Source organism: Barbus barbus (genome assembly GCF_936440315.1).
Source record: "Barbus barbus genome assembly, chromosome: 7".
In the NCBI taxonomy this organism is placed as follows: Eukaryota; Metazoa; Chordata; class Actinopteri; order Cypriniformes; family Cyprinidae; genus Barbus; species Barbus barbus.
The window spans coordinates 6,075,164-6,099,645 of NC_136735.1; the positions used below are offsets into that span (position 1 = coordinate 6,075,164).

The 24,482-nt window shown below is 39.4% G+C and overlaps 1 protein-coding gene across 1 annotated transcript; it reads left to right on the forward strand.

Moving 5' to 3' along the window:
- Positions 1-3,486: 3,486 nt before the first annotated feature.
- Positions 3,487-23,272, forward strand: akt3b (v-akt murine thymoma viral oncogene homolog 3b). The gene is made up of 15 exons (XM_079421242.1): positions 3,487-3,752; positions 6,377-6,656; positions 6,780-6,905; positions 8,072-8,183; positions 9,878-10,022; positions 10,103-10,234; positions 10,323-10,388; positions 10,494-10,562; positions 11,059-11,181; positions 11,276-11,404; positions 18,179-18,277; positions 18,739-18,854; positions 19,020-19,107; positions 20,165-20,267; positions 20,505-23,272. Exons 2-15 carry the CDS (start codon positions 6,611-6,613, stop codon positions 20,588-20,590), a joined length of 1,440 nt encoding a protein of 479 aa, XP_079277368.1. The 5' UTR covers positions 3,487-3,752; positions 6,377-6,610; the 3' UTR covers positions 20,591-23,272.
- The last annotated feature ends 1,210 nt before the right edge of the window (positions 23,273-24,482 follow it).

Here is a 24,482-nt window from a genome sequence, read left to right on the forward strand (position 1 = left end):
GTATCTGCTGTATTCTGCGTTCAGTCTAACAGTCCTCTCTAAAGTCTCCATTTTAATCTAGAAGCTCTAGGCCTGGAAGTGAAGAAATGCAACAGCTAAGATTAATTAAGGTTTATACACTTAACCTTTGAAAACTGAATACTAAAATAGTACTTTTGCATATACTCATATATGTGTGTAAAATACTATATCATTTTATAAATATACAATTTTTATTGTGCAATTGCTAATACATGGAAATAAAACAATGCGTGTTCGTTTTTTTTAATATGATTGGGAATCTGAGATGAAAATGTCCTGAAATTCAGAGGCTTATGGCTATTGATCTGGATCTGAATTTCACTTCTCAGGTTTGTGTGTGTGAGTGTGTGTGTGTGTGTGTGTGTGTGTGTGTGTGTGTGTGTGTGTGTGTGTGTGTACTAAAGGTGATAATAGTTCAATCCATCTGTATGGTATATTTTCATGACCCCACTTTTGTTTACCTTTCTTGCATTGTTTTTTCTCAAAATAATAATTAAAAATACATTTAAATATAATAATAATAATATATTTAAATTAGTGCTGTCAAATGATTAAGTGCGATTAATCACATCCAAAATAAACGTTTTTGTTTACATAAAATATGTATGTGTACTTTGTATATTTATTATGTATATATAAATACTCACACATAATAATATTAATATATATATATATATAAAGAAATGTATATTTTTTTATTATATTTATATATTTTTATTTTTATTATTATATATATATTTTTTATATAAAAAAATATATATATATATTATATATAAATATATTTAATACATAGAAAAATATGTTGTTTTAAATATATACATGCATTTATATATATATATATATATACACACACACAGTACACTCATATTATGTAAACAAAAACTTTTATTTTGGATGCAATTAATCGTGATTAATTGTCTGACATGTATTCATTTTAAATAAAAATATTAATATTTTAATAATAATAATTTTATTTGTTAAATGATTTATTATATACTTTAGATATTAATTCATAATTAATGTAATTAATGTATATTATTTTTATTTCTATTTATTTATTTGAATGTAAACTTATAAATAATAATAATATGGAGTAATTTTAATCATTTTTTATATAAATGTATTTATTAAAACGTGTATGTGTCACGTTTTATTATAAAGCGTTAGTGTTATGTTTTGAGCACCAGAGGGAGACTCCTGCAACTTTATATGTGAAGTCCTCATAAACTATGCACTCCACGTGTAGTCTAACCAAAAGATGCATAAGTTTGAAAATTATTCCCCTAGTTTGTGACTTTGATAGACTAGAGGTTGTTGTTCAAAGAGAAGTCTGAGTCTTACTAGTAGCCTATTATTATTCTTGTGTCCTTTGTTTTGTGTATAGCATTTCTGCATTCATTAAATAAGACAAAGGGCCCCAAATCCTCAATCTGTCCCGGGATAGAGGCGGGGAAGCTCACTGCAGCTGGTGCTTTTATTATCATTTGATGCATAATAAGTGATTTCTGGTGCTGTATGTGAATATGAAGCCTGTTTTCGGTCGGTGCGAGGTCCAAAAGCATCAATCATTCATTTGTAGCGAGTACCAACAAAAGCCTGGCGAGTGACAAAGCCAGGAAGAGGAGGAGTACGGGGGGGGGGGGGGGGGGGGGCGTCCGGTAAAAACGGGTCCCGGTGTGACGTCGAGAGGGTTCCTCCTCTGTCCCACTGGCAGCGGCTGAATGGCTGGGGTTGGAGACCAAATTACCAATCCTACTATTATCAAGGTCCAGCTCATTAATATTAATAAGCGCAGGCTGACGTTGCTCGCCGACCTCCCAATGGCAAAGCTTAGTTTATGAATATTAATTAGCTCCGAAAGAAGTTGTTTGGAAGCCCTCAATGGGATTTATATATATATATATATATTACAGCGATAAAGCTTATATAAAAGAAAAAGTGTATATTATACAATTATTAATATTATTAGGCAATATTAGATCGTGAAGGATTATTTTTTATTTATTTTATACTTATATGTGTGTAACGATATTATATCCATTTATATTAAATTATATTCATTTTTTTTATCATTCACATTCAACATTTTACATTAGCCAGGGGGTGAAGACAAGGAAAGAAAGATACAAAATTACAATGAATGTTTATACAATGAAACAATTAAAAAAAAAAAAAACATGGAAATGTTTACATGCATTAATAGACACTTAATAGCTTTCTTGTTTGTCAGATTATAAATAGATTTTTTAGTATTGTTTAACTTCCGATTTCAAAATTAGAAATAATCACCGTACTTGCATTTATGTACAGGCCTACTAAACTTTGCCAATAAAAAGGCATGTACTCTGGATGTTATTCAGTTCTCGCTGATATTGTAGGCCTACATAAAATAAAATAAAAAAAATTCTATTAGATTGTGCATTATTTTGTATTTATTTTTTTTATTTCTATTACAATATTAAATTATTCACATTAAAATTATTTATATATTTTTCATTATATGTGACACTGGACCACAAAACCAGCCATAAGTAGCACAGGTTTGAAGCAATAGCCAAAAAAATGAGTTTCAAAATTATCCATTTTTCTTTTATGCCAAAAAATCATTAGGATATTAGGTAAAGATCATGTTTCATGAAGATATCATGTAAATTTCCTACTGTAAATATATTAAAACTTAATTTTTGATTAGCAATATAATGGGCATACAACATTAATAATAAAAGGGCGTGTATTCTGGATGTCATTCAGCTCTGGCTGAGGTTTTTTGTAATCTTCCAACGCTGAAGGTTTATCTTAACCTCCCTAAAGCTTGATCTAAATGGGATATTTGTTATCCGAAGTCTGATCTGGATAACCTATGGACCTCTCCTTGCAAATTCTGTATTTGTATTGTTCATAGATATTACCCTTGTAACTTACTCTTGAGCAGGTTTTCTCAGAATGTATCTTCTTTATGTTCCTTTTGTAGAATCGATTCTGCATCTGTTTGATCATTGCCCATTCACTAAGTCTTTTTGGTCAGAAGAGTCCATGCTCGTATTCCTTTGTTGTAAAAAAAATAAAAATAAATAAAAATGACAATTTACAGAAACTATTATTTTTTTGTCTGCGAATGTCAATCTTTAAATTCCATCTACACAAAGCCAGAACTATTCGTTGTAATGTTTTCCCTTGATATAAAGTCCCTTTTTACTTCCTTTAAGAACATGTCAAAACCTTTGAACTCTAAGGCTTCGAGAACATATATTATATTTGATTTTTTTATGACTATGACAAAGTTTTGTATTTTGTAATATTTTGTAATGTACGTATGTCCCCCATTTTCTTTTCTTTTGTCAAATGTTGATGTTTCATTAGCAAAAAAAAAAAAAAAAAAGTTTTATCTTATGAATATTAATGAGCTTCTAGTGACGTCTCCAGCTGACCTTCCAATGGCGACGCCTGCCTCGTTAAAATTAAGAAGCGGGTCTTCGCCGTAGTAGGCTTCGCGTGCTGGAGACGGGGTGCGCCGTCACCGCGCTTTCTGCATCGGGTTACGCCATCATTCATCCAGGGTCATTCAGTTCACCGGGGTAACGAAGATGATGGCCACATCACGGGCGCGCGTGCCTCCGTGCTCCTCATGACCGACCGGCGGCAGCAGCAGCAACAGCAGCGTGCGGGTTTGGGTTTGTCTCACACCGGCCTGGCGTGGAACCGATCCCACCGTCTGGCGGAGCGTCTGCCAGGTAACGCACTGCGTGCTTCGCGTTGTTTATTTTTCCTCCATCAGCGAGCAGCATCACGGACAAGGCCGAGCATCCGCGCTGGAGCATCACTGGCCGCCGCCGCCGCGTGGGCATGCTCCTCGGCCTTGCCTGTGATGCTGCTGGACACAACAAGCGCTTATTTTCCTATTTTAATAGGAATTTACATTATACGTGGTATTATCGATGCGCATACACCATTTTACCCATTTCGGACAAATAGAAACCAAGAGAGCGCGTAATTCACATCCTCTGGTCTAAATGTGTTTGTATTGTTATCACACAGCCGTGTTCTTGAACAAACACTCATTAATGTTCATAGGCACGCTTGATCTTGTCCGTGGCGCGCTGTCAGTGTTTATTATGATGGCGATGGATTATATAACAGCAGCTCAATATGACACAAAAGCAGCTGCTTCATTGTGGTTATTGTAATTTGTCATGTTAATTGCTGTCACATCCGTGTGTGTGTGTGTGTGTGTGTGATGCCCAACCGTGTCCGCCATTGTTTTTGTTGACATTGCTTTGGGTGGCTTCTGTTGTTTAGACATCTCGTTTTTCCTGACGACGCGGATTACGCATCTGTTTTATTCGACGCGCGTCAACATGAGCCTCTTCTGTAAAGAATATGTTTTTAATTTCTGAATTTAAAATCATTTTGATGTTTTTCTTGACTTGAAGTTAAAAAGGTCTTTGTGGTGAAACTGGGAGAAAAGCCATAGAAAAAAGGGTATGGTTTTATAATATTTTATTATAATTTCTTTAAAAAGAAGCAATTTTGTGTTAAAATATTATTAGTATTTAATAAAAAACAAAATCTGTGTGGGGTAATCAATGTGCAGGAAGCCATTTTGTTGTCATGTGACAAGAAAAACATAAAATAGAGGACTACTTTTGAAAAAATGCATCAAGCTGTATATCCTCACAAATAGTCTGGGTGCAAGGAAAGCATTTTTGTGCTTTTTTTAATGTCATTAACATGAAAATATTTGTAGAAGACAGACAAAATGTATTAAATTAAGGATTATATTTTCTAAATATGTCAGTGCATCGTGTTCGAACCCTAAACATTTAGTTGCGTGTGTAAATTATTCCTTTCCCGGCATCCTGAATGCATAATGTTACTTGGGCAGATGTCACGTGTGATGATGCTGCAATTGTTGTTGTTTTTCATTGTACAGTGTGATTTCATGTATTGTTAATTTAAGAAAGAGAAGTTGTGGATTATGGAGGACTCATGCATACACAGCAGCAACTAGAGAAGCAGAGATGTTTAAATATAAAGAGTGTGAGATGCCTGTGATACCTTCAGCACAAGCTTTAATTTATAGATAAACCGAGCTGTAGATCAGAACTGTGAGACATTGTAAGGATTCCTTCTAATGCTCTAAGATTTCTTTTCTGAGGTTTTGATGTGGATTCCAAGGTCCATGTTGATTCTTAAAGGTGATTCTGGAATTTCAAGGTTGGTTTTAAGGTTTTCTGTTTAATTCTAAGATGATGCTAGATAAAAAACAATAAAGGTCTAATATTTGAAGTGATTTTAAAATCAATGGTAAAAAGTTCTATGGTAATGAAGTGAAATTTTGATTCTGAGACTGATTCTTAGTGTAGTTTTGATTCTAAGATCTTTTTGTAAAATTTTGATTGTATTAGAATTCTAATTTGATTCTATATTTTCCCCCCAGTGTTCTAATGCTAATTTCATAATTTTGGGGTTCAGCAGTTGATTCTGAGATGGTTCTAAGATTCATTCTCAGGCTAAGATTGACATATTCTATTGTTCTTTATTGGGTTCTAAGATTCCTTGTAAAATTCTGATTTCTTAGGTTCATTCTCAGATGGTTTTAAGATCAATTCTATGATTCTTATGTTGTTTTTGGATCCTTCTAAGATTGAGTGTAGAAATCCAAGATTGGTTCTGAGGTTGATTTGTGAGATTTTAAGTCTGATTTTCAAGTAAACAATGTATGACCAAAGTTAAGATATACATTTAAAATGATATTATTCTAAAGATGTAAGATTCTAAGAGTGAGTCATAGTTTTTAAAGTTGAATGTGAGTTCTATTTACTGTCAAATTCACATTTTGAAAAGGATTCTAATTTTTATTTTAATGTTATTTAAGAGTTTATACTGAGCTGATTCCAAGATTCATTTTAAAGTTGTGATGTTGATTTATTAAGGGGTTGTTCTACAGGAAGTTGTCTTGTAACATTCAAATTTTAAAGAGGTTCTAAAAATGATTCTCAGGTTCCAGTGTTGATTCAAATGCCATGGGGTTGTTTGATATGGTTGTAGTATATCAAGGTTGATTCTGTTCTGGTTCTGCGTTTGATCATGTGGTTCTAAGACGAATTCCAAGGTTCTAAAGCCTCATAATTGAGTGAAGAGGCAGACAGAAACAGGGCTGTGTTTAGAGCCATGCATAGCTTCAGCATCCAGTGTGAGAGAGGAAGAGAAGGCCACGGGAAGGGGCGGGAAATATTTCCCTGCTCCTAACAATGACTTTATTTCTCATGGAAGTGTGTGTGTGTGAGAGAGGGGGAGAAGCGGAAGAGAATGACCCGTGTGTGTGTGTTTTCTCTTCTTTGTTGTTTCCTTCCAGGCTGAGTCACCACTGGAGTGTCTGAAGGGTCGAGAGAGAGCGAGAGAGAGAGTGAAAGTGAAGGAGGAGGCTGAGACGTTACATCACAACGTGGCAGAGAAAGTGAGAGGAAGAGTGTGAGAGAACAGGAGAGCAGAGAGAGACGGCCGTAAGGGAGAGCGAGGGAACAGGACAGAACCGCCAACAGGAAGTCGAGCACTGGACTGACCCTTGAACTCTGACCTCGGAGCCAACATGAACGACCAGAACGTAGTGAAAGAGGGATGGGTGCAGAAGAGAGGTAAGAAACGAGTGTGTATTAATGAGTGTGTTTTAATTTGTTGATTGTGTTACACTGCTGTGTCTGTGAATATTGCATGTTTTAGTGTTTTTCTGTGTGCTTGATTGTGTGGGGGTTTTGCAGGTGAATACATTAAGAACTGGAGACCGCGGTACTTCCTGTTAAAGACGGATGGGTCATTTATTGGATATAAAGAGAAGCCGCAAGATGCAGATCTGGCGTATCCACTCAACAACTTCTCTGTAGCCAGTGAGTCTCTTTTATTCATTTTAAACCGGGTTATTGTAGTTACCTAAAAACCATAAAAAGTTAACTAAAATGAAAATAAATTTCACAAAAAATAAATTGAATAAAACTAAACTAAGAGAAAAAAAACAACAACATGCGAAATAAAATAAACTTAAAATACAATAACTTTAGTTAGCTCAATAAAACCATTAAAAATATAATAAAATAAAATAAAACCAAAATGAAAAAAATTATTGCTGTCAAACGATTAATCATATCCAAAATAAATGTTTTTGTTTACATAATATATGTATGTGTGCTGTTTATTTATTATGTATATATCAATACACACACACATTTTGAAAATATTTACATGTGTGTGTGTATATGTTAATATTCTTATATTTTATATATAATTATATTTAATATATAAACGCAACATTTTTCTTAAATATATCTATGAATGTGTGTGTGTGTATATATACATAATAAATATACACGCATATATTCTGTAAACAAAAACTTTTATTTTGGATGTGATTAATGACTATTAATTGTTATTAGAAAAAAATCCATGAAAATTTAAATAAACTTAAAATAAAATAAATTAAACTAATTTAAGCTATTTGCCATGAGAACATTCTCATTTTCATTTAGTTTTACATTGTGCTAAAATTTTAACTGATAAGTAAAAATATTTAAACATAAAAAAACAAAAACTAGTAATTTAATAGCTAAAAAAAAAAAAAATCAAAATATGAATTAAAAAAACTTTAATAGTGTCTCCGTGATATTAAAATAACACTGCTTTATAATGACCCATTAATACTGTGGGAAAGAATTATGAAAATATTAAGGAAAATATTTACTTCTATTGTATGTTTTCTGTCAGAATAAAATAATGTGCGATCAACCTCTTGATTTTCTACCGGTGTTTTGAGATAATGTCAAATGATTTATTTTTTGTTTATTTGCCCGGCACTTTTTAAATGTATGATATTCTTGGTAAACCCATCAGATCAGTTTTACTGTTCTCCAGATCAAAGCAAACTGATTTAATTAGTGCGTCACGTGCTGGCGTCATCAACATGAGTCTGCCGCTGTAATTTGAGATGATGACATCTTTATTCCACATGCTTGAATTCCACTGTTTAACATGCATCCTCCTCCTCCTCCTCAATCGTCAGAGTGTCAGCTGATGAAGACGGAGAGACCGAAGCCCAACACCTTCATCATCAGGTGTCTGCAGTGGACCACTGTGATCGAGCGCACGTTTCACGTCGACACGCCTGAAGAGAGGTACCACACGCCCAAATCAAATTGTGTTTAACATGCATTAGCAGCTTTAGTAAAAATCTAAATGTGACCTGTGCTGGCAATTTTTGTCTAGTGTACATCTTTTTAAAACCTTTTTTTAATTGTATACCTTGTATAATTTATTCAGAGATCGCCATGAAAATAGCCTTGATGCTGGCATGGCGTTAAAAAGTGAATAAATAATAATAATAATTTAAAAACTAGTTATTTTTATTTTTACACTCTCAATTAAAAGCCCTTAAAGGGGCTTTTAAAAATGTCTGAGCTACATCTGCTCGAAGTCGATGGAGTTATAAAAGTACATTTAGATTTAAAGTTTTCTGAAGGTTCCGAAGCAAAATCTCCCAGCAACATTACATCTTTTCCCCCCATTCTTTTCTTAATAATCATTACTAGATTAATGAACACAATATAGCTATTTTTTATTTTATCGTTGTTGTTATAAATAAGAACCGATGCAAAAAATAAACAAATATAAGAAACAAGTGTATTAAATACTTTTTTCATTTTACATCTAAACATAAGCATTCGAGTAAGAAAAACAAATAGTAAAATGTTAAAATCACTTGAGTGTGTTCATTAAAAATAAATAGATTATTAAAGCTACAAAAGCAGTTCAATCAAGCAGCAAGTGATTTCCTCGTTTCTTTTATTGTTTGATCAACATTGTTGAGACAGACGGCTATACTAAGACATAATGTGATGCACAGATCATATATAATGTTACACATCCAATGTTTTTCCCCAAAGGTTCCCAAAACTTAAGATAGAACAAATTATGTTAGTGTGAATAATTAAATATATTTAGCCTACTATAAATCTGTGTGTGTGTGTACTCCGAAAACGTACAAATAAAGATACTTTTAGATGTTTAATTACTATTTGAAGCACCGGGATCGCTAGATAAGGGCTTGATAAACTCATTTTTGGCAAAATCTCAAATTCGACCAAAATCGACATATTTCACTTTTTTTTGCCCGTAGCTTTAAAGTGCCCCTATTATGGATTTTTGAAAATGAGCTTTTCATGCAGTGTGTAACACATCTCTAAGTGAATGAAAACATCCTGGAAAGTTTTAAATCTGAAAGTGCACCGTGTATAAAGTTATTGTCTCTCAAAAGAAAGAGTCGACTCTGAATCATCGAAACGAGTCATTTTTAAAACGAACCTCAACGTGAAACATTAGCATATTGCCCGCCCACTTGTTGGTCTTTTTCAGTTGGTCTGAATGAAAATGCAAATTCATTCTTTGCCACTAGGTGCAGATTTTGAGGTTTTAAAAGCTCACAAACACTGCTTTAAATGAAATCGACCAATCACCGCAGATTAATTAGCGTCACGCAAAGGAAAAATTAATTGTTGAAAGAATTGTTTGGGAGTCGTTGAGCAAATAAGGTACAAATAAATGCATATTATAAGAGAATGAAAGTGTTTTTTTGACCTTGCATGCATGTCAACCTATTGTTGTGGACTCCCAAAACCAAAATATGAACCTTTCATTACCCATAATAGGGGCACTTTAAAATGACCCCATGTGCATTCTAACTCATTTTGCCAGCATGGGTCACAAGTGGTCATAGTTAATCTCAATACAGTCAAATATCATCTCATTAATGGGCCTGGCCAATATCTCGCTCTATCACAACTGATTGCATTTTTGTTTTCCTGGTCACCAGGGATGAGTGGGTTGAGGCCATTCAGATGGTGGCAGACAAGCTGGCCAAACAGGAAGAGGAAGGAATCCTGTGTAGCCCCATCTCTCAGATCGAAAACGTCAACGAGGAAGAGATGGACACGTCAACCAGTCATCACAAACGAAAGGTAGAGCCGGAGCCAGAGAGGCGGATCGACGTTGTTTAACACGCAGCTGCTCATTCTGACGTCTCTCTCTTCATTAACAGACAATGAACGACTTTGACTATCTGAAGCTGCTGGGTAAAGGCACGTTTGGGAAGGTGATTCTGGTGCGAGAGAAAGCCAGCGGCACATATTATGCAATGAAGATCCTGAAAAAGGAGGTTATTGTTGCCAAGGTACGAGAAGTGATTCTCTGAGAACGGACTGGATTGAGAAACGGTGGGCGTCAGCTGAAATGAACATCCCTGTCTCTCTCTCTTTCAGGATGAAGTTGCTCACACGCTCACCGAGAGCAGAGTTCTGAAGAACACTAGGCATCCGTTTCTAACTGTGAGTGACGGCATAACATGATGCTTTCATTCACTCCACAAACCTAATTGTTGTTTTTCCTTATTTTAAAAAGAAATGTTTAATTGTGTGTTCTCTCTTCTGCAGTCACTGAAGTACTCATTTCAGACGAAGGATCGTTTATGTTTTGTTATGGAGTATGTGAACGGAGGAGAGGTAAAATCATTTCTTTGTTTTGAAGGTGTTTTGAACTTAAACCTTTGAATGAACTTTCAAACATTGCACAACTTACAAAATGTCTTTCTAGCATTCACGCTTTTGGTCTTTCTTTCAGACTGTCTTTCCAAATTTTGAATTTCTTTAGACATCTTTCTTACAAACATTTTGAAACTTTTGAAATGTCCTTTTGACCTTCTAACCTTCCTTTGAACTTCAATTTAAACCTTTTGAAATTTCTCTCTAACCTTTGAACTTCAAATTTCTTTCCACCTTTCAAACTTTACTTATTCTTTTCCAAAATGTTAACATATTGCAAACTTCATTTAAAACATTTTCACACTATTTCTTTCCATCTTTATATTTTTCTTTCTTTAGAACCTCCTTCCAAACTTCTAATCCTCCTGTCTTGCTTCATTTCAATGTTTCTTTCTCAGTGTATGTGGGTATTGGATTTGTGAGTTCTGAATATTCCTCTTTTTAATTGCTATTGCAGCTGTTTTTTCATTTGTCGAGAGAGCGCGTATTTTCCGAGGATAGAACCCGTTTCTACGGCGCTGAGATTGTTTCTGCGTTGGATTACTTGCACTCTGCGAAGATTGTTTACCGTGACCTGAAGGTGAACAGAACCCACAGACTAACATCAACACTTTCATCCTATAAAGCTCAATTTTTACCATTATCAGCTGACTGTAAGATGTGTGTTATTCCAGCTGGAAAACCTGATGTTGGATAAGGACGGTCACATAAAGATCACTGATTTCGGCCTGTGTAAGGAGGGCATCACAGACACGGCCACCATGAAAACGTTCTGCGGGACCCCAGAGTATCTGGCCCCTGAGGTACGGGATGTTTTATCTCTTTAAACGGAGCTCAGGAAACACACACACTGGGTTAAATTTAATATAGATGACTGTTTAATCTCTGTCTGTCACAGCCGGAACAGGTTAGCAGGAACAGGGTCACACTTTAGCTGTGCTTTCTAGCGTCCGCTCAGAAATAGACACACACAGCAGGCTGTAGACAAGACTGAGCAGCTCACGGGTAAAAATAGAGTGATCAGACAGGAAGCATAACAGTGACCTGCTGGCCGTTTCCAGCACCGTTTAAGCTCCATTTTAATAATCAAATAAGCTACAGCATGTATAATCAACAGTGGTGTTGCATATGGATGCTGTAACGCCGATGACTCTCACTGAACTGTATGATGTCATCATATGTCAGACTGTTTTTCCATCATTGGAGTCATTTATCTAGCTTGCATCTACTGGTGCTGCCGTTAATCAAGCACTTGGAGACAATTTGTTATTGTCAGTCTGTAATTACTCATGTTTTGTCATCAAAATATAATACCCATCTTCAGGGTCCTCCAAGAGTCTTTCTATCATTAAACATCTTCGTTCTTCATTTTCAACTATTAATAAATGTAAAACCATTGTCGGACAGCACAGTTGTAGGCTTTTTTTTCCGTTAGCTTTCAGATCATTTTGAAGTTAGGACAGCTGTGGGGTTGCCCTAAAGTTAAGATGGTTTTTAGGGGTTTTTGTCAAGTTAGGAGGTTTCTGTAATACCCCTTTCACTTAGGAAATGCTGTTCTGTAATAGTTTTTGTCCTAAATGTGGTCCTAGCCGAAATTACCATGGTTACCAAACAGATAAGATTTTAAAGTTAGGATCTTTCTGTAATACGCCCCCAGGTTCTCTTTCAAGCATACGTTTCGGTGTCTCACTATGGGATACGCCCCTTCCGCGTATTCCTCAGAAGCCCTATTACATTACGCCAGCCCCAATTGGCTGGCAGACGTGACGCTGTGTCTGGGAGTGGCCTCCCCACCCCTCAGTATAAAGGAGCGACACAACGTCACTACGACATTCAAAAACCTCTTCTCGCTTCACACCAGAAGCCTTAACGAACTCTCGGACGAACGACTGGCCACCACGCCGTTTTTTCGCCTGACTCCTTCAATTTTGCATTCCAGCCGATTGCAAGGAGTGTTCGATACTACGATGGCTGCTGCAATGCAGACTGTCCCGGCTAGCGAGGGAGATGCTGTGCGACTTTGTTCATGCGGGAACAAAATTTCATGCAAAGACACACACCAGGTCTGCTCTGCATGTCTTGGGCTGAAACATGCCCAAATGGCGATCGAGAACCCCGGTTCCTGTGAACACTGCGCACGCTTCACTACGAAGAGCCTTCGTCGCAGGCTAGCACGCCAAGCTAGCCTGTCAGGCCACGATCCCCTCATGTCGCCTAGCCCCGTTCCAGCTGCCACTCCGCAGGTATCCATCCCTGTAGAGCTGCCCACCACGGCAGCTTTATCATGGGGTGAACAGCTTGACGTTTGCGTCCCTCTGACCAGTGTGTTTAGCACGGACGAGGAAGAAGACGCGCTCGATTTCGAGGAAGAGGGACAATCGGACTTTCTTCTCTCTGAAGAAGAGGAAGATTTCGAGGACTCCCCTTTCATTCCCCCTGCGCACACGGCACAACCCTTCGCCGTGGCGGGGACCACGGAAGATGCGGATGGGGCACCATTCCCGCTGCTCAGTGTGGATCTGCAAGATGTGTGCAAACGCGCTGCAGAGAAACTAAATATTCCGTGGCCGACCGTGGTAGCAGAGACTGCAAAGTCTCGCTATGAGGGTAAGAGGCTGCCGAGGGCGAAACGGGCAGCACGGCAGCTCCTTCCTGTGTTTCCAGAGCTCCTGGAGGAGCTTGCGGTGACCTGGAAGGACAAACCGTTCACCAGCAAGTTACCCGTGCAGGGAGGATCCGCTCTCGATGTGGAGGGAATGGAGAAAGCAGGACTTCTCCGAATGCCTCCCATGGAGCCATTAGTTGCCGCGCACTTGCATCCAAAGCACACGGCAGCTGCAAATCCGACGTTGCCATCCAAAGCGGACCGTTTCCAGTCAAGCATGTCGGAACGCGCTTATAAAGCGATTGCTCTCTCTGTCAGGGCGCTGAACGCTACCTCTATGCTGACCGCGTACCAAGCGGAATTGCAGGACGAAGCGTCGACCATACCAGGTCAGACGCACTGGGAAGAGATATGTGTAGTGACAGATCTCTCTCTGCGTCTTCAGAGGTGCGCGGTTCAAGCCGCGGGCAAAGCCATGGCCACAATGGTCATCCAAGAGAGAGGACGTTGGCTTAACCTGGCTAATCTCTCTGACAGGGAGAAAGAAGCTATCCTGGACGCACCGGTGGTCACAGAAGGCATTTTTGGCTCGGCGTTGACACTGATGCAAAAGAGATGCGAGGAAAAGAAGAGGGATGATGAGGCTTTGCAGCTCTGTATGCCTCGGAAGGCACAGACTGCACCCCCCCCGCCACCTCGGCAGACTTTCGCACAAGTTACGGCCCGCCCACCCCCCAGCTATCGCATTCCTCGGCGGCAGAGACCGAACGTGAATGCAGCGGGTCACAGCGGAGTCCCGGAACAGAGAACTGCCTGGCCTAGGAAGAACTACCCGCCTGCAACAGCTCAGGCGGTCCAGCCAGCTCCTCAACCTCATCCTCACTCCCATCCTCAGGGAGCGAGGAGGAAGAAGGCAGTTTGATGGGGTCTTCCCCGGGGAAAGGAGCACAAAAGCCCCCCCGTTCGCGAGCTCCCGTCCCCCAGATGTTCAGCGTTCGACAGTGGACGAGTTCCAAAGTTCCCGGATGTTCTGTGGAAAGATAGAGCCCGGTTGGGCCAGGGGAACCAGAGCAGTGAAAAGGACAAGGGATGGTGCAGTGGTGTACACCCACCCACTAGTCACAAGCATTTTTCATGTCCAAAACTCAATAAAGTTTTCATTGTATTCCCAAAACATGTTGCAAAACATAATTCCCCAAAAAACGTTGCAAAACACGTTGACAGACCACAGCATAACATCACCTCGGGGAGCTTTAGCTCCCTTAGGGGTGATGAGACGCTTAAACTCTGTCCGAGCGCTGAATGCCCACGCATGCGCAGTACAGACAACAAACTCGCTCACGGCTCAGCCACACGAGGGCGCCAGAACGCTGCAAATAAACAGTTGGCGAGAATGCACACGGTCCCGCTGGGTACTAAGGACAGTACAATTCGGGTACCGACTGCAGTTCGCCGCTTCCCCCCCGCATTTCAAAGGGATAATTCATTCTCAGGTGCGGGAAAAATTAAAGCATGTTCTTCAGGAAGAAATTTCCTCTCTGTTGAACAAAAGGGCTATAAGAGTGGTCCCACCCGAGCAGAGCCACAGCGGGTTTTACTCGAGGTACTTCCTCGTCCCAAAGAAAGGGACTCAAGCTCTTCGTCCCATATTAGATCTGCGGGCACTGAACAAGTACTTAAGAAAGTACAAGTTCAGAATGCTCACTCATTCTACACTCCTAAAATTAGTGCGCCATGGCGATTGGTTTACGTCAATCGACCTGAAGGACGCATATTTTCACATAAAGATATATCCACCCCACAGGAAATTCCTGAGGTTTGCTTTCCTCGGCGTGGCATACGAGTATCTGGTTCTACCATTCGGGTTGTCTCTCAGCCCCCGAGTGTTTGTAAAATGTACAGAAGCGGCACTCACTCCGCTCAGGGAGAAGGGCATTCGTCTCGCTACTTACATAGACGACTGGCTGGTGACAGCTCAGTCAGAGCGAGAAACGAGAGAACACACAGTTATGCTTCTGGGACACATACAGAAACTGGGTTTCAAATTAAACATCGAAAAGAGTGTTTTAATTCCCACACAGTCTATAACATATCTGGGGCTGTCACTGAACTCGGTGACATTCAGAGCACGACTGTCAGAAGACAGGGTGAGAAAATTCACTCGGTGCATGACCGATTTTCAGAGGGGAAACAGTGTTTCCTTTCGCACATGCCTCAGGCTATTAGGACTGATGGCTTCAGCCCTGATAGTTATTCCCTTAGGCAGACTGTTCATGAGAGAATTTCAACGCTGGGTAGCGTCTCAGGGACTGGACCCAATACGTCACTCCCGCAGGAGAGTAAGAGTGACGTCAGAGGCAGTCTTAGCACTGCGCCAGTGGAGACACCCGACCTTTCTGGTTCAGGGGGTACTCATGGGCGTGGTTCGAGCCAGAAAAGTGATAACAACGGACGCGTCGTTGTCCGGTTGGGGGGGCATTCACGAGGGCAGGATAGTGAATGGAAGATGGGATCAACATCTGACCAGTCTTCACATAAACTATTTGGAAATGCTAGCTGTTTTTCTGACGTTGAAGCATTTTCTTCCTTTTCTCAAAGGGCATCATGTTCTCGTGAGAACGGACAACACTACGGTTGTGGCTTACATAAACCGGCAGGGAGGTCTCAGATCACTTCCCTTGCACATGTTAGCACGCAAACTGATTTTATGGAGCAATACCAATCTTTTATCCCTGAGAGCGACGCACGTACAGGGTGTTATGAACCAGGGTGCGGATTTGCTTTCCAGGGGCAATCCTCTCTACGGGGAGTGGAAGTTGAACAGGGAGGTGGTCGAACAGATTTGGAGCATATACGGCAGAGCGACAGTAGATCTGTTCGCGTCACACGACAATGCTCAGTGTCCTCTGTTTTTCTCCCTGAAAGATCAGAGCGCGCCTCTGGGGATAGATGCGCTGGCGCACGAATGGCCTCGCACTCTCCTTTACGCTTTCCCACCGATAGCATTGATATCCCCAACACTTTACAGAGTGAGGGAGGAGGGACTAAAACTGATATTAATAGCTCCGAGGTGGCCAGGGAAGTATTGGCTAGCGGAGATCATACATATGCTGTACAAAGACCCGTGGTCTCTCCCGCTGCGCAGAGATCTTCTGTCACAAGCAGAGGGGGAGATTTTTCATCCTCATCCAGAACGCCTGGCACTATGGGCATGGCCTGTGAGTGGGTCAATTTAAATATAACCGGTCTGCCTGACAGCGTTATTAGAACCATACAAAATGCTAGAGCTTCATCGACTAGGTCTCTTTATGAATGCAAATGGGGCGTGTTCGAGCGCTGGTGCGCAACTAAACATGAGATACCCTTTCAGTGTTCAGTGGCAGTGGTTCTATCATTTCTTCATTCTTAATGCCGCGCCTTGCCAGTTTCGAGACCGATTTCCCCCTCATGGGACTTGGGATTGGTGCTAGATGCTCTTTCCATGTCCCCATTTGAGCCGCTGGATAAGGTTGATTTAAAAATATTGTCATTTAAGACGGCACTGCTGTTAGCTTTATCCTCGGCAAAACGCGTAAGCGAGATTCACGCGTTTTCAGTGCACTCAGCGTGTTTGCAGTTCATGTCTGGGAATGCAGGGGTAGTTCTGAAACCTAATCCTGCATTCATGCCCAAAATAGTTAAGGCTATCATTCCTCTTGAGTTAAGAGCCTTCTGTCCACCACCTTTTGCTTCATCAGAACAGCAAAAGTTAAATGCATTGTGTCCAGTGCGTGCTTTACGCATTTATACAGAAAGAACTAGAGGGTTCAGGGAAAGTGATCAGCTGTTCGTATCTTGGGCGAAACCTCGTACGGGGAAGCCGATTACTAAGCAGCGGTTGTCGCACTGGATAGTGGAGGCGATCTCGCTGGCATATTCCAGTAAGGGTCTTGTGTCCCCATCTGGTTTACGTGCACACTCAACAAGGGGAATGTCAACGTCCTGGGCCCTGTTTAAAGGAGTCTCGTTACAGGATATTTGCGAAGCGGCGAGCTGGTCCTCACCGCATACATTTGCAAGGTTCTATAAGCTGGACGTTACAGCTCAGACTCTAGCGCATGCAGTATTGAGCGTTGGAATGTGAATCACGAGTCATGACTCGTTCAGCCCCGCACGCAGTATTGTGGTTGGCAGGAGACTTCGAGGCAGGCTATCTGGCAATACGGGAGTTAGGATATCCCATAGTGAGACACCGAAACGTATGCTTGAAAGAGAACAATAGGTTACTTGCGTAACCCCGGTTCTCTGATAGCATTAAGTGAGGTGTCTCACCAGATCACCCTCCTTGCTGTGCGAAGCGAGGAAGAGGTGTGCTTGTTTTGAATGTCGTAGTGACGTTGTGTCGCTCCTTTATACTGAGGGGTGGGGAGGCCACTCCCAGACACAGCGTCACGTCTGCCAGCCAATTGGGGCTGGCGTAATGTAATAGGGCTTCTGAGGAATACGCGGAAGGGGCGTATCCCATAGTGAGACACCTCACTTAATGCTATCAGAGAACCGGGGTTACGCAAGTAACCTATTGTTTTGAGAGATAATATAATTGTTTCAGCCATCAGGTGTCTGAGGATAATAATCAGCTGTCATGGATCAGATATGTCCATATTTTTTGAGCTGGTATTGGAGGATAATGTCATTATTGATGAAGAATTTGAAGATATTGGTGGTGGTTTGTGATCAGTCAGTGGAATAATATAATTATTAATGAAGAACTGGAAGATATTTATGTAAGGTATTATAAAGTGATGTGATTGTTAATCAAGTATGTTATTGGGTATTGAAGGTAGGAGGTGAAATTATAATGTTATAAAATGACTTATTGCTGCGTCTCTCTTGATAGAGGTGTGCAGGCAAGTAGTTTATTGATTATTGATCAGGCGTTTGAGAATGATGAGTAGTTTTTGTGTGATTGATTGATTGTGGTTTTATTGATCAGGTATTGGAGGACAATGATTACGGGAGAGCGGTGGACTGGTGGGGTCTGGGAGTCGTTATGTATGAGATGATGTGCGGACGCCTTCCCTTTTATAATCAGGTATAACTCACTCTAACACTGACAACACAATAATAAACATTTCATCTGTAAGATTTAAAAAAAAAAAAAAAGTTTTTAAAAGCCTCTTTTGCTCACCAAGGCTGCTGTGTTCATTACAGTAAAAACAGTAATATTGTGAAATATTATTACAATTAAAAATAACTGTTTTCTATGTGAATATATGTTAAAATGTAATTGATTCCTGTGATCAAAGCTGAATTTCTCAGCATCATTACTCCAGTCTTCAGAGTCCCATGATCCTTCAGAAATCATTCTAATATACTGATTTAATGCTCAAGATCAACATTTCTTATTATTGTTGAAAACATTTGTGCTGCTTCATATTTTTTATAGAAACCGTAATACATTTTTAGTATTCACTGATGTATAGAAAATTCAAAAGAACAGCGTGTATTTGAAATATAAATCTTTTGTAACCTAAATTTCTTGACTGTTTTCAGGACCATGAGAAGCTGTTTGAACTGATTCTGATGGAGGAGATCAAGTTTCCCAGAACCCTCTCTGCAGACGCCAAGTCTTTACTGTCTGGGTTACTCATCAAAGACCCCAATAAGAGGTCAGTGTGTGTGTGTGTGTGCGATCCAAAGCATTTCTGGGTGTGTTTGTTTCTACTAACAACTATTGACATCATCATCATTTCAGTATGACAGCACCAGATTAAAACTGTTTGTGAATCCTGTGAGACCTGAATGAATATTAATCTGCGGTTTATTCTCTGAAGGCTCGGAGGAGGCCCGGATGATGCAAAGGAAATCATGAGACACAGTTTCTTCACTACGCTGGACTGGCAGGACGTCTATGACAAAAAGGTACAAGTGTACTTACAATGGGGCGAGACGTTTTAGAGTAACAGGAGTCAGAATTATTTGAAAGAAATGAATACTTTTATTCATCAAGGATGCTTTAAATTGATCAAAAGTGACAATGTTACATAAGATTTCTGTCTCAAATAAATGTATTCTCTATTCATCAGAGAATCCTGAAAATAAAAATCTGTAACCGTTTTCGCAAAAATATGAATTGGCTGTTTTCAACACTAATATAATGATTTGATGAGGAACATTTCTGATTATTATCAGAGTAGGGCTGTCAAAATGGCTGAAAAACTCAATTCAGATTTTGTTCTTAAATCAAATTATATTCAAATTTAAAAGGAATAATTTCATATGTTTGGGAAGGGGTTGTAAAGCAGCATTTGTGAGTGCAGTACAGCGTTACCGGGGAAACCATTATTTTTATCGATCCAAAAGCGACACTTAGTGGCAAAGAGTGAATTTGCATTTTCATTCAGACCAATGCCGAAAAGACCAACAAGTGGGCGGGCAATATGCTAATGTTTCATGTTGACTTCATAATGAAACGGCTTGGGATTCGTTTTAAAAACGACTCTTTCTTTTAAGAGACAATAACTTTATACACGGTGCACTTTCGAATTTAAAACTTTCCAGGATGTTTTCATTCACTTAGAGGTGTTACACACTGCATGAAAGCTCATTTTCAAAAATCCATAATAGGGGCACTTTAAGATGCAATGACACCTACATCGTCATCGCATCTCGTGTGCCACTGATAAGGGCTGCCTGACGCACACCTAAAATTCGAATGCAACGTTTTTGCATTCAAATGTGGATTTTTATTTTAAATTCGACGAATATTCAAATTTTTTATTTTTTTTGACAGCCCTATATTAGAGTGATTTCTGAAGGATCATGTGACACTGAAGACTGGAGTTAATGATGCCCAAAATCCAGCTTTGATTACAGGAATAAATGACAATTTACTAAATGTATGTGTATATATATATATATATATATATGTATATGTGTGTGTGTGATCCTCTCTGTCTCCATCACGTCTCTTGTCCAGCTGGTACCGCCATTCATGCCGCAGGTCTCTTCTGAAACGGACACCAGGTATTTCGACGAGGAGTTCACAGCGCAGACCATCACCATCACCCCTCCGGAGAAGTGTGAGTGTGCCGTTTCCCTCTCTCTCTCTTCCTGTAGACCTGTAGACTGGCTCCTCGTGCCACAGGAAGAGGAAGTTCCAGTCAGTACACAATGAAAAATTTCTAATGGAGCAAATCACTGTGAAAATCAGTGTGGCGCTTATTGGAGAAATTCTGTTTTAATGCAGAGCGCAATTGAAAATTCAATCATCTGTCTGTGCGTAATGTAACATTTCCCTCTCTCTTCCTCCCCCACAGACGACGAGGACGGGATGGACTCGGCCGACAGCGAACGGAGACCACATTTCCCACAATTTTCATATTCGGCTAGCGGGCGGGAGTGATGTCATCGAATAAGGCCGTTTAAGGAGCCCCATGCTAGAAAGAGCCCCCTCTCTCTCCAACTCCTCCTCCGTTTAGTCATAGCGAGTCGTTTTTTTGTTGCTTTCTGTTCGGTTTTTGTGGGACTTAAAAGGGGTTTTGCACAGTTGGGTGAGACATGAGCTGGTCGACCCACATTAAAAAGTCTTGTACACTTTCAGCTTGTTGTTTACAGATCATGGACAGTGTTTTTTGGGGGGGGTATGATCAGTGTTGTTGAAGACCTGGAGCATTTTTGTTTTTTTTGTTTTGCACTCCTTTAAAAGAGCCGTTGTGGGGAACAAACCAAAAATGTTGCCTTATGTGTGTGGATCTCATCAGACAGACAGACAGACATGTAGTTAGATGCAGCAGTAGATCTGTTCCTGTAAGGCTCACGAATTTCATTTTGTTCTTGTATTTTTAGCACACACACACACATCATCTGTCTGAGGCGTTGAAGAGTTTCGTTCCTTGTTCGTGCTTTCGATAAATAATGAAAATGGAGAAAGTGGGGAAAATGGACTCTAGTGCTAATATTTGCGTTTGTCCTTTAGTTTCATCCTCACGCTCTGATATGAAGGTTTCAGTTCAAATATACAACCATACAACAAACTGCCGTTACTGTAAAGGTCTCTCAGGCAATTCAGAGCACAAGTGTGAATCTCACGAAACCCGCCAAGAACATGTCTGCGTCGTATTTCACTGTGCAATCCATAAAGAAAAAAAACATCAGGAAAATTTAGCATATTTTTGGGATCATTAGATGTTTTGCACTGCAGCATTTTCTTGTTGTCAGATAAATTCTCAGAGTAATGCAACAAATCTCACATAATATCAAAAAGTTATTTAAAAAGAAGAAAGATTTTGGTAACGCTTTACAATACGGTTATATTTGTTTACATTAATACACTACAGTAGTTAACGTGAACTGACAAAGAATAACAGTTATACAGCATTTATTCATCTTCATTCATCTTAATTTTAGCATTAACCAGTACATTTTTGTTAACATTAGTTAATGCACTGTGAGCTAACATGAACTAACAATTCATTGTTATTAAGTGACAAAGATTATTTAATGTTATAAAAATATATGGCACACTGTTAGTTTGTGTTAGTTGGTAAATTAACTGAAGTTAACAAATGAGACCTTGTTGTTAAGTGTTACCAGTTGTACCATATTTTGTTGGTATTTGTTCCGAGTTCAAAATAAATATCAAATAATACTTTAGAGAAAAAAATAATACTTTACTCAAATCATAATTTAGAGAAAAGTTAATTCAAAAAAATCAATTTCCATAAAAATTAGCAGAAAGTAATGGGAAATACTGCAATGTTAAAACCTTTGGATTAATTACAGTAGCAATTAATTACAACTTTTTTTTTTGTGCATTATGGTAATGAAAATTTGACACATTTGTCTTCAAAATTGCCTTTTTTTTATTATTATTCTTATTTTTATCTTTTTGATTTTTTTGGGTGTGAAATACGACCTGCGCATGTTTTCGTGAGATTCACCCACAAATCTACCCACCGACGTGGTGAAGCCTGCCCAGGTATGACTTCTATGGCTCTGTCCTGAACCCCTCACCTCTGACAGGCTGAAAGCTCCTATACGCTCTCCTGCACCGAGAAGCGTTCGGGACAGCCGCGTGAAGGCTCATGCTGGGGGGCGCTTCACCTTTACTGTACAGAGCTACAGGTGTGTGTCTCTCTCAGCAGCACAGAGAGAGACAATCAACCACTGACCCTCACTTCTCACCACACAGAGAGAAAACCTTATGTTGGACTATTCCTGAAGATGTAAATACAAACCTCTCGCTCTCTTTTTACCGTTACTGTTACATTACCATAATTTTTTTTTTTTGCATAAAGAAGTTATGACCGTCTCCATAGCTGTGGAAATCTTATGGACGTGTGATGTCTGCGTTTGGAATCAATACCAAGTCAGATCACAGACTCATTATATGTGCAACTGAGCCATGCAATAGCAGTGTGAATGACCCCTGACCTTTGACCCCCAGCCCTCCTGTGTGATGTACAGATGCAATGCCTTCTGTGTGTTACACGTCACGGCCCGAGACAACCGTTATCACGTGTGACTAAAGTGAAAAAAATATGAATTGAAAAATGACACCGAATCATTGGAGGAGCGTGTATCGTGTGGGTGTTTCCATAGAGAAGACTTGCTATGGTTTCAATCCCATCCTGTATTTACCTGATCCAGAGAACGTTTTGGAAACTGCTGGTATTCGTTGCGGTTCTTCACAACGAATGATATGAGTGTGTGTGATTGTTCGTTAAATTTTCAGTTGTTATTTTCACACGCTGTGACGCATTCGGTCGGCTACCGGGAAATCCTCTGCAGATTTTCTAATGTTGTTCCGATGACGGAGTTCTTTTTTTTTTTTTTTGGGTTTGTTTCAGTGTATTTTTGTACTATAGATGTAATTTAGTTGTATTTATTTTCGTATGTTGGGATGAAGGACGCTGTCGGCCACGTTTATTAAGTGCTCTCTCTCCCTCATTATTTTTTATACCTTTCCTTTAGTCGTTTGCCTGTTTTGTTTTCATACCAAAACATTAGGGCAAGTGCCCTGTAGAGGACTTGCATTGCCATTTGGTAGTATTTATTTTAAGTTATATTAAAATGTTCAAATTTCTCAGTGGCTCCATGTGGTACTTTCTAGATTTAAGTTGTGATGTTGTAATATTTTTATATTACATTGAACATAACTTAGTTGTGTCCAAAGTCATTTTTATCAAAGATATTTAATATTCTTTACAAAATTATAAACCAGTAACAATTATTGAAATGTAACCTGTTTAAAATATATTATTTATATAATAATAAAAGACATATCAAATAAAAATTAAGTTTTGCCTTCAATTTTGAATCTGCAAGGGTCTATAAATGTACTTTTATGTTAAATATAAATGAAGCCTCAATATATGTCTTAATATGGTTTTGTTTATTAGGGGTTCAAGCACGTAGTGCTGAAACCCTATTGTAACTGTTAGGATTTTTATTATTATGATGCAGAACAAACCGTAAGGCCTAGAGGGCTGAAACTTTGTCAGAAGGTAGTAGTCTGGCTCGCTACTCAGGCGCAAAGGCTCGCCCCAATTGGCCTATGGGGGGCGCTACAGCGAACAAAAACGCAAAATCGCTCATAGCTCCTAAACCGCTTGTCGTAGACTCAAAAACATTGAGGTGGACAAAGGCAGAAAAAAGCTACTTTTGCGAAATAGTCTTAGGTTTTTCGCCCAAGCTGAACCAAATCAGTGCAGAAAAATTCTCTAGACAGTGAATATCAATAATTATCAAAAAAAAGTTGAAATTTCGACTACCTGTTGCAAAGGGGGTGCCAAAACGTTCGAAAGTGGAGGGCCAATTTTACGAAAAAGGCTATAACTCGTGAACAAAATGAGATATCTTCACCAAACTCGGTACACTTATGTACGAGTTCAATCTTTGGTCAAATTAAAAAATTGTGCAGCTCTGCCACTTGGTGGCGCTATAAGATGGAAAAAACATAAAAACAACTATAATTACGCAAGTTAGTTAAAATGACCTGCAAATTAGTATGCAGTGTCTTGGTCCAATGTGCCAGAAGTATGAGGACATTGGCGTATCTCAAAAAGCATGGCCACAATCGACCAATGAAGTTTGAGCACCTATTAGACAAGGTTAATGGAGGTCGATCGGAACAAAACTCGGTGGGCATGTTCGACTCATGACCCTAAAGGTCTGTAAGAATTTTGAAAGAAATCGGCCACTAGTTGGCGCTAACATGTTTTTTTTGGCTCTGCACTCACGTGGTGTTTCACCCATCCACACAATATGCATATCATTTGATAGATCTCCTCATA

Bases quoted from the DNA above. Each gene is read 5' to 3' on its own strand.
- akt3b (XM_079421242.1), top strand. From the start codon at position 6,611: ATGAACGACCAGAACGTAGTGAAAGAGGGATGGGTGCAGAAGAGAG. The intron at 10,563-11,058 runs GTAAAATCATTT...TTGCTATTGCAG, and splicing joins AGTATGTGAACGGAGGAGAG to CTGTTTTTTCATTTGTCGAG. The intron at 11,182-11,275 runs GTGAACAGAACC...GTGTTATTCCAG, and splicing joins TTGTTTACCGTGACCTGAAG to CTGGAAAACCTGATGTTGGA.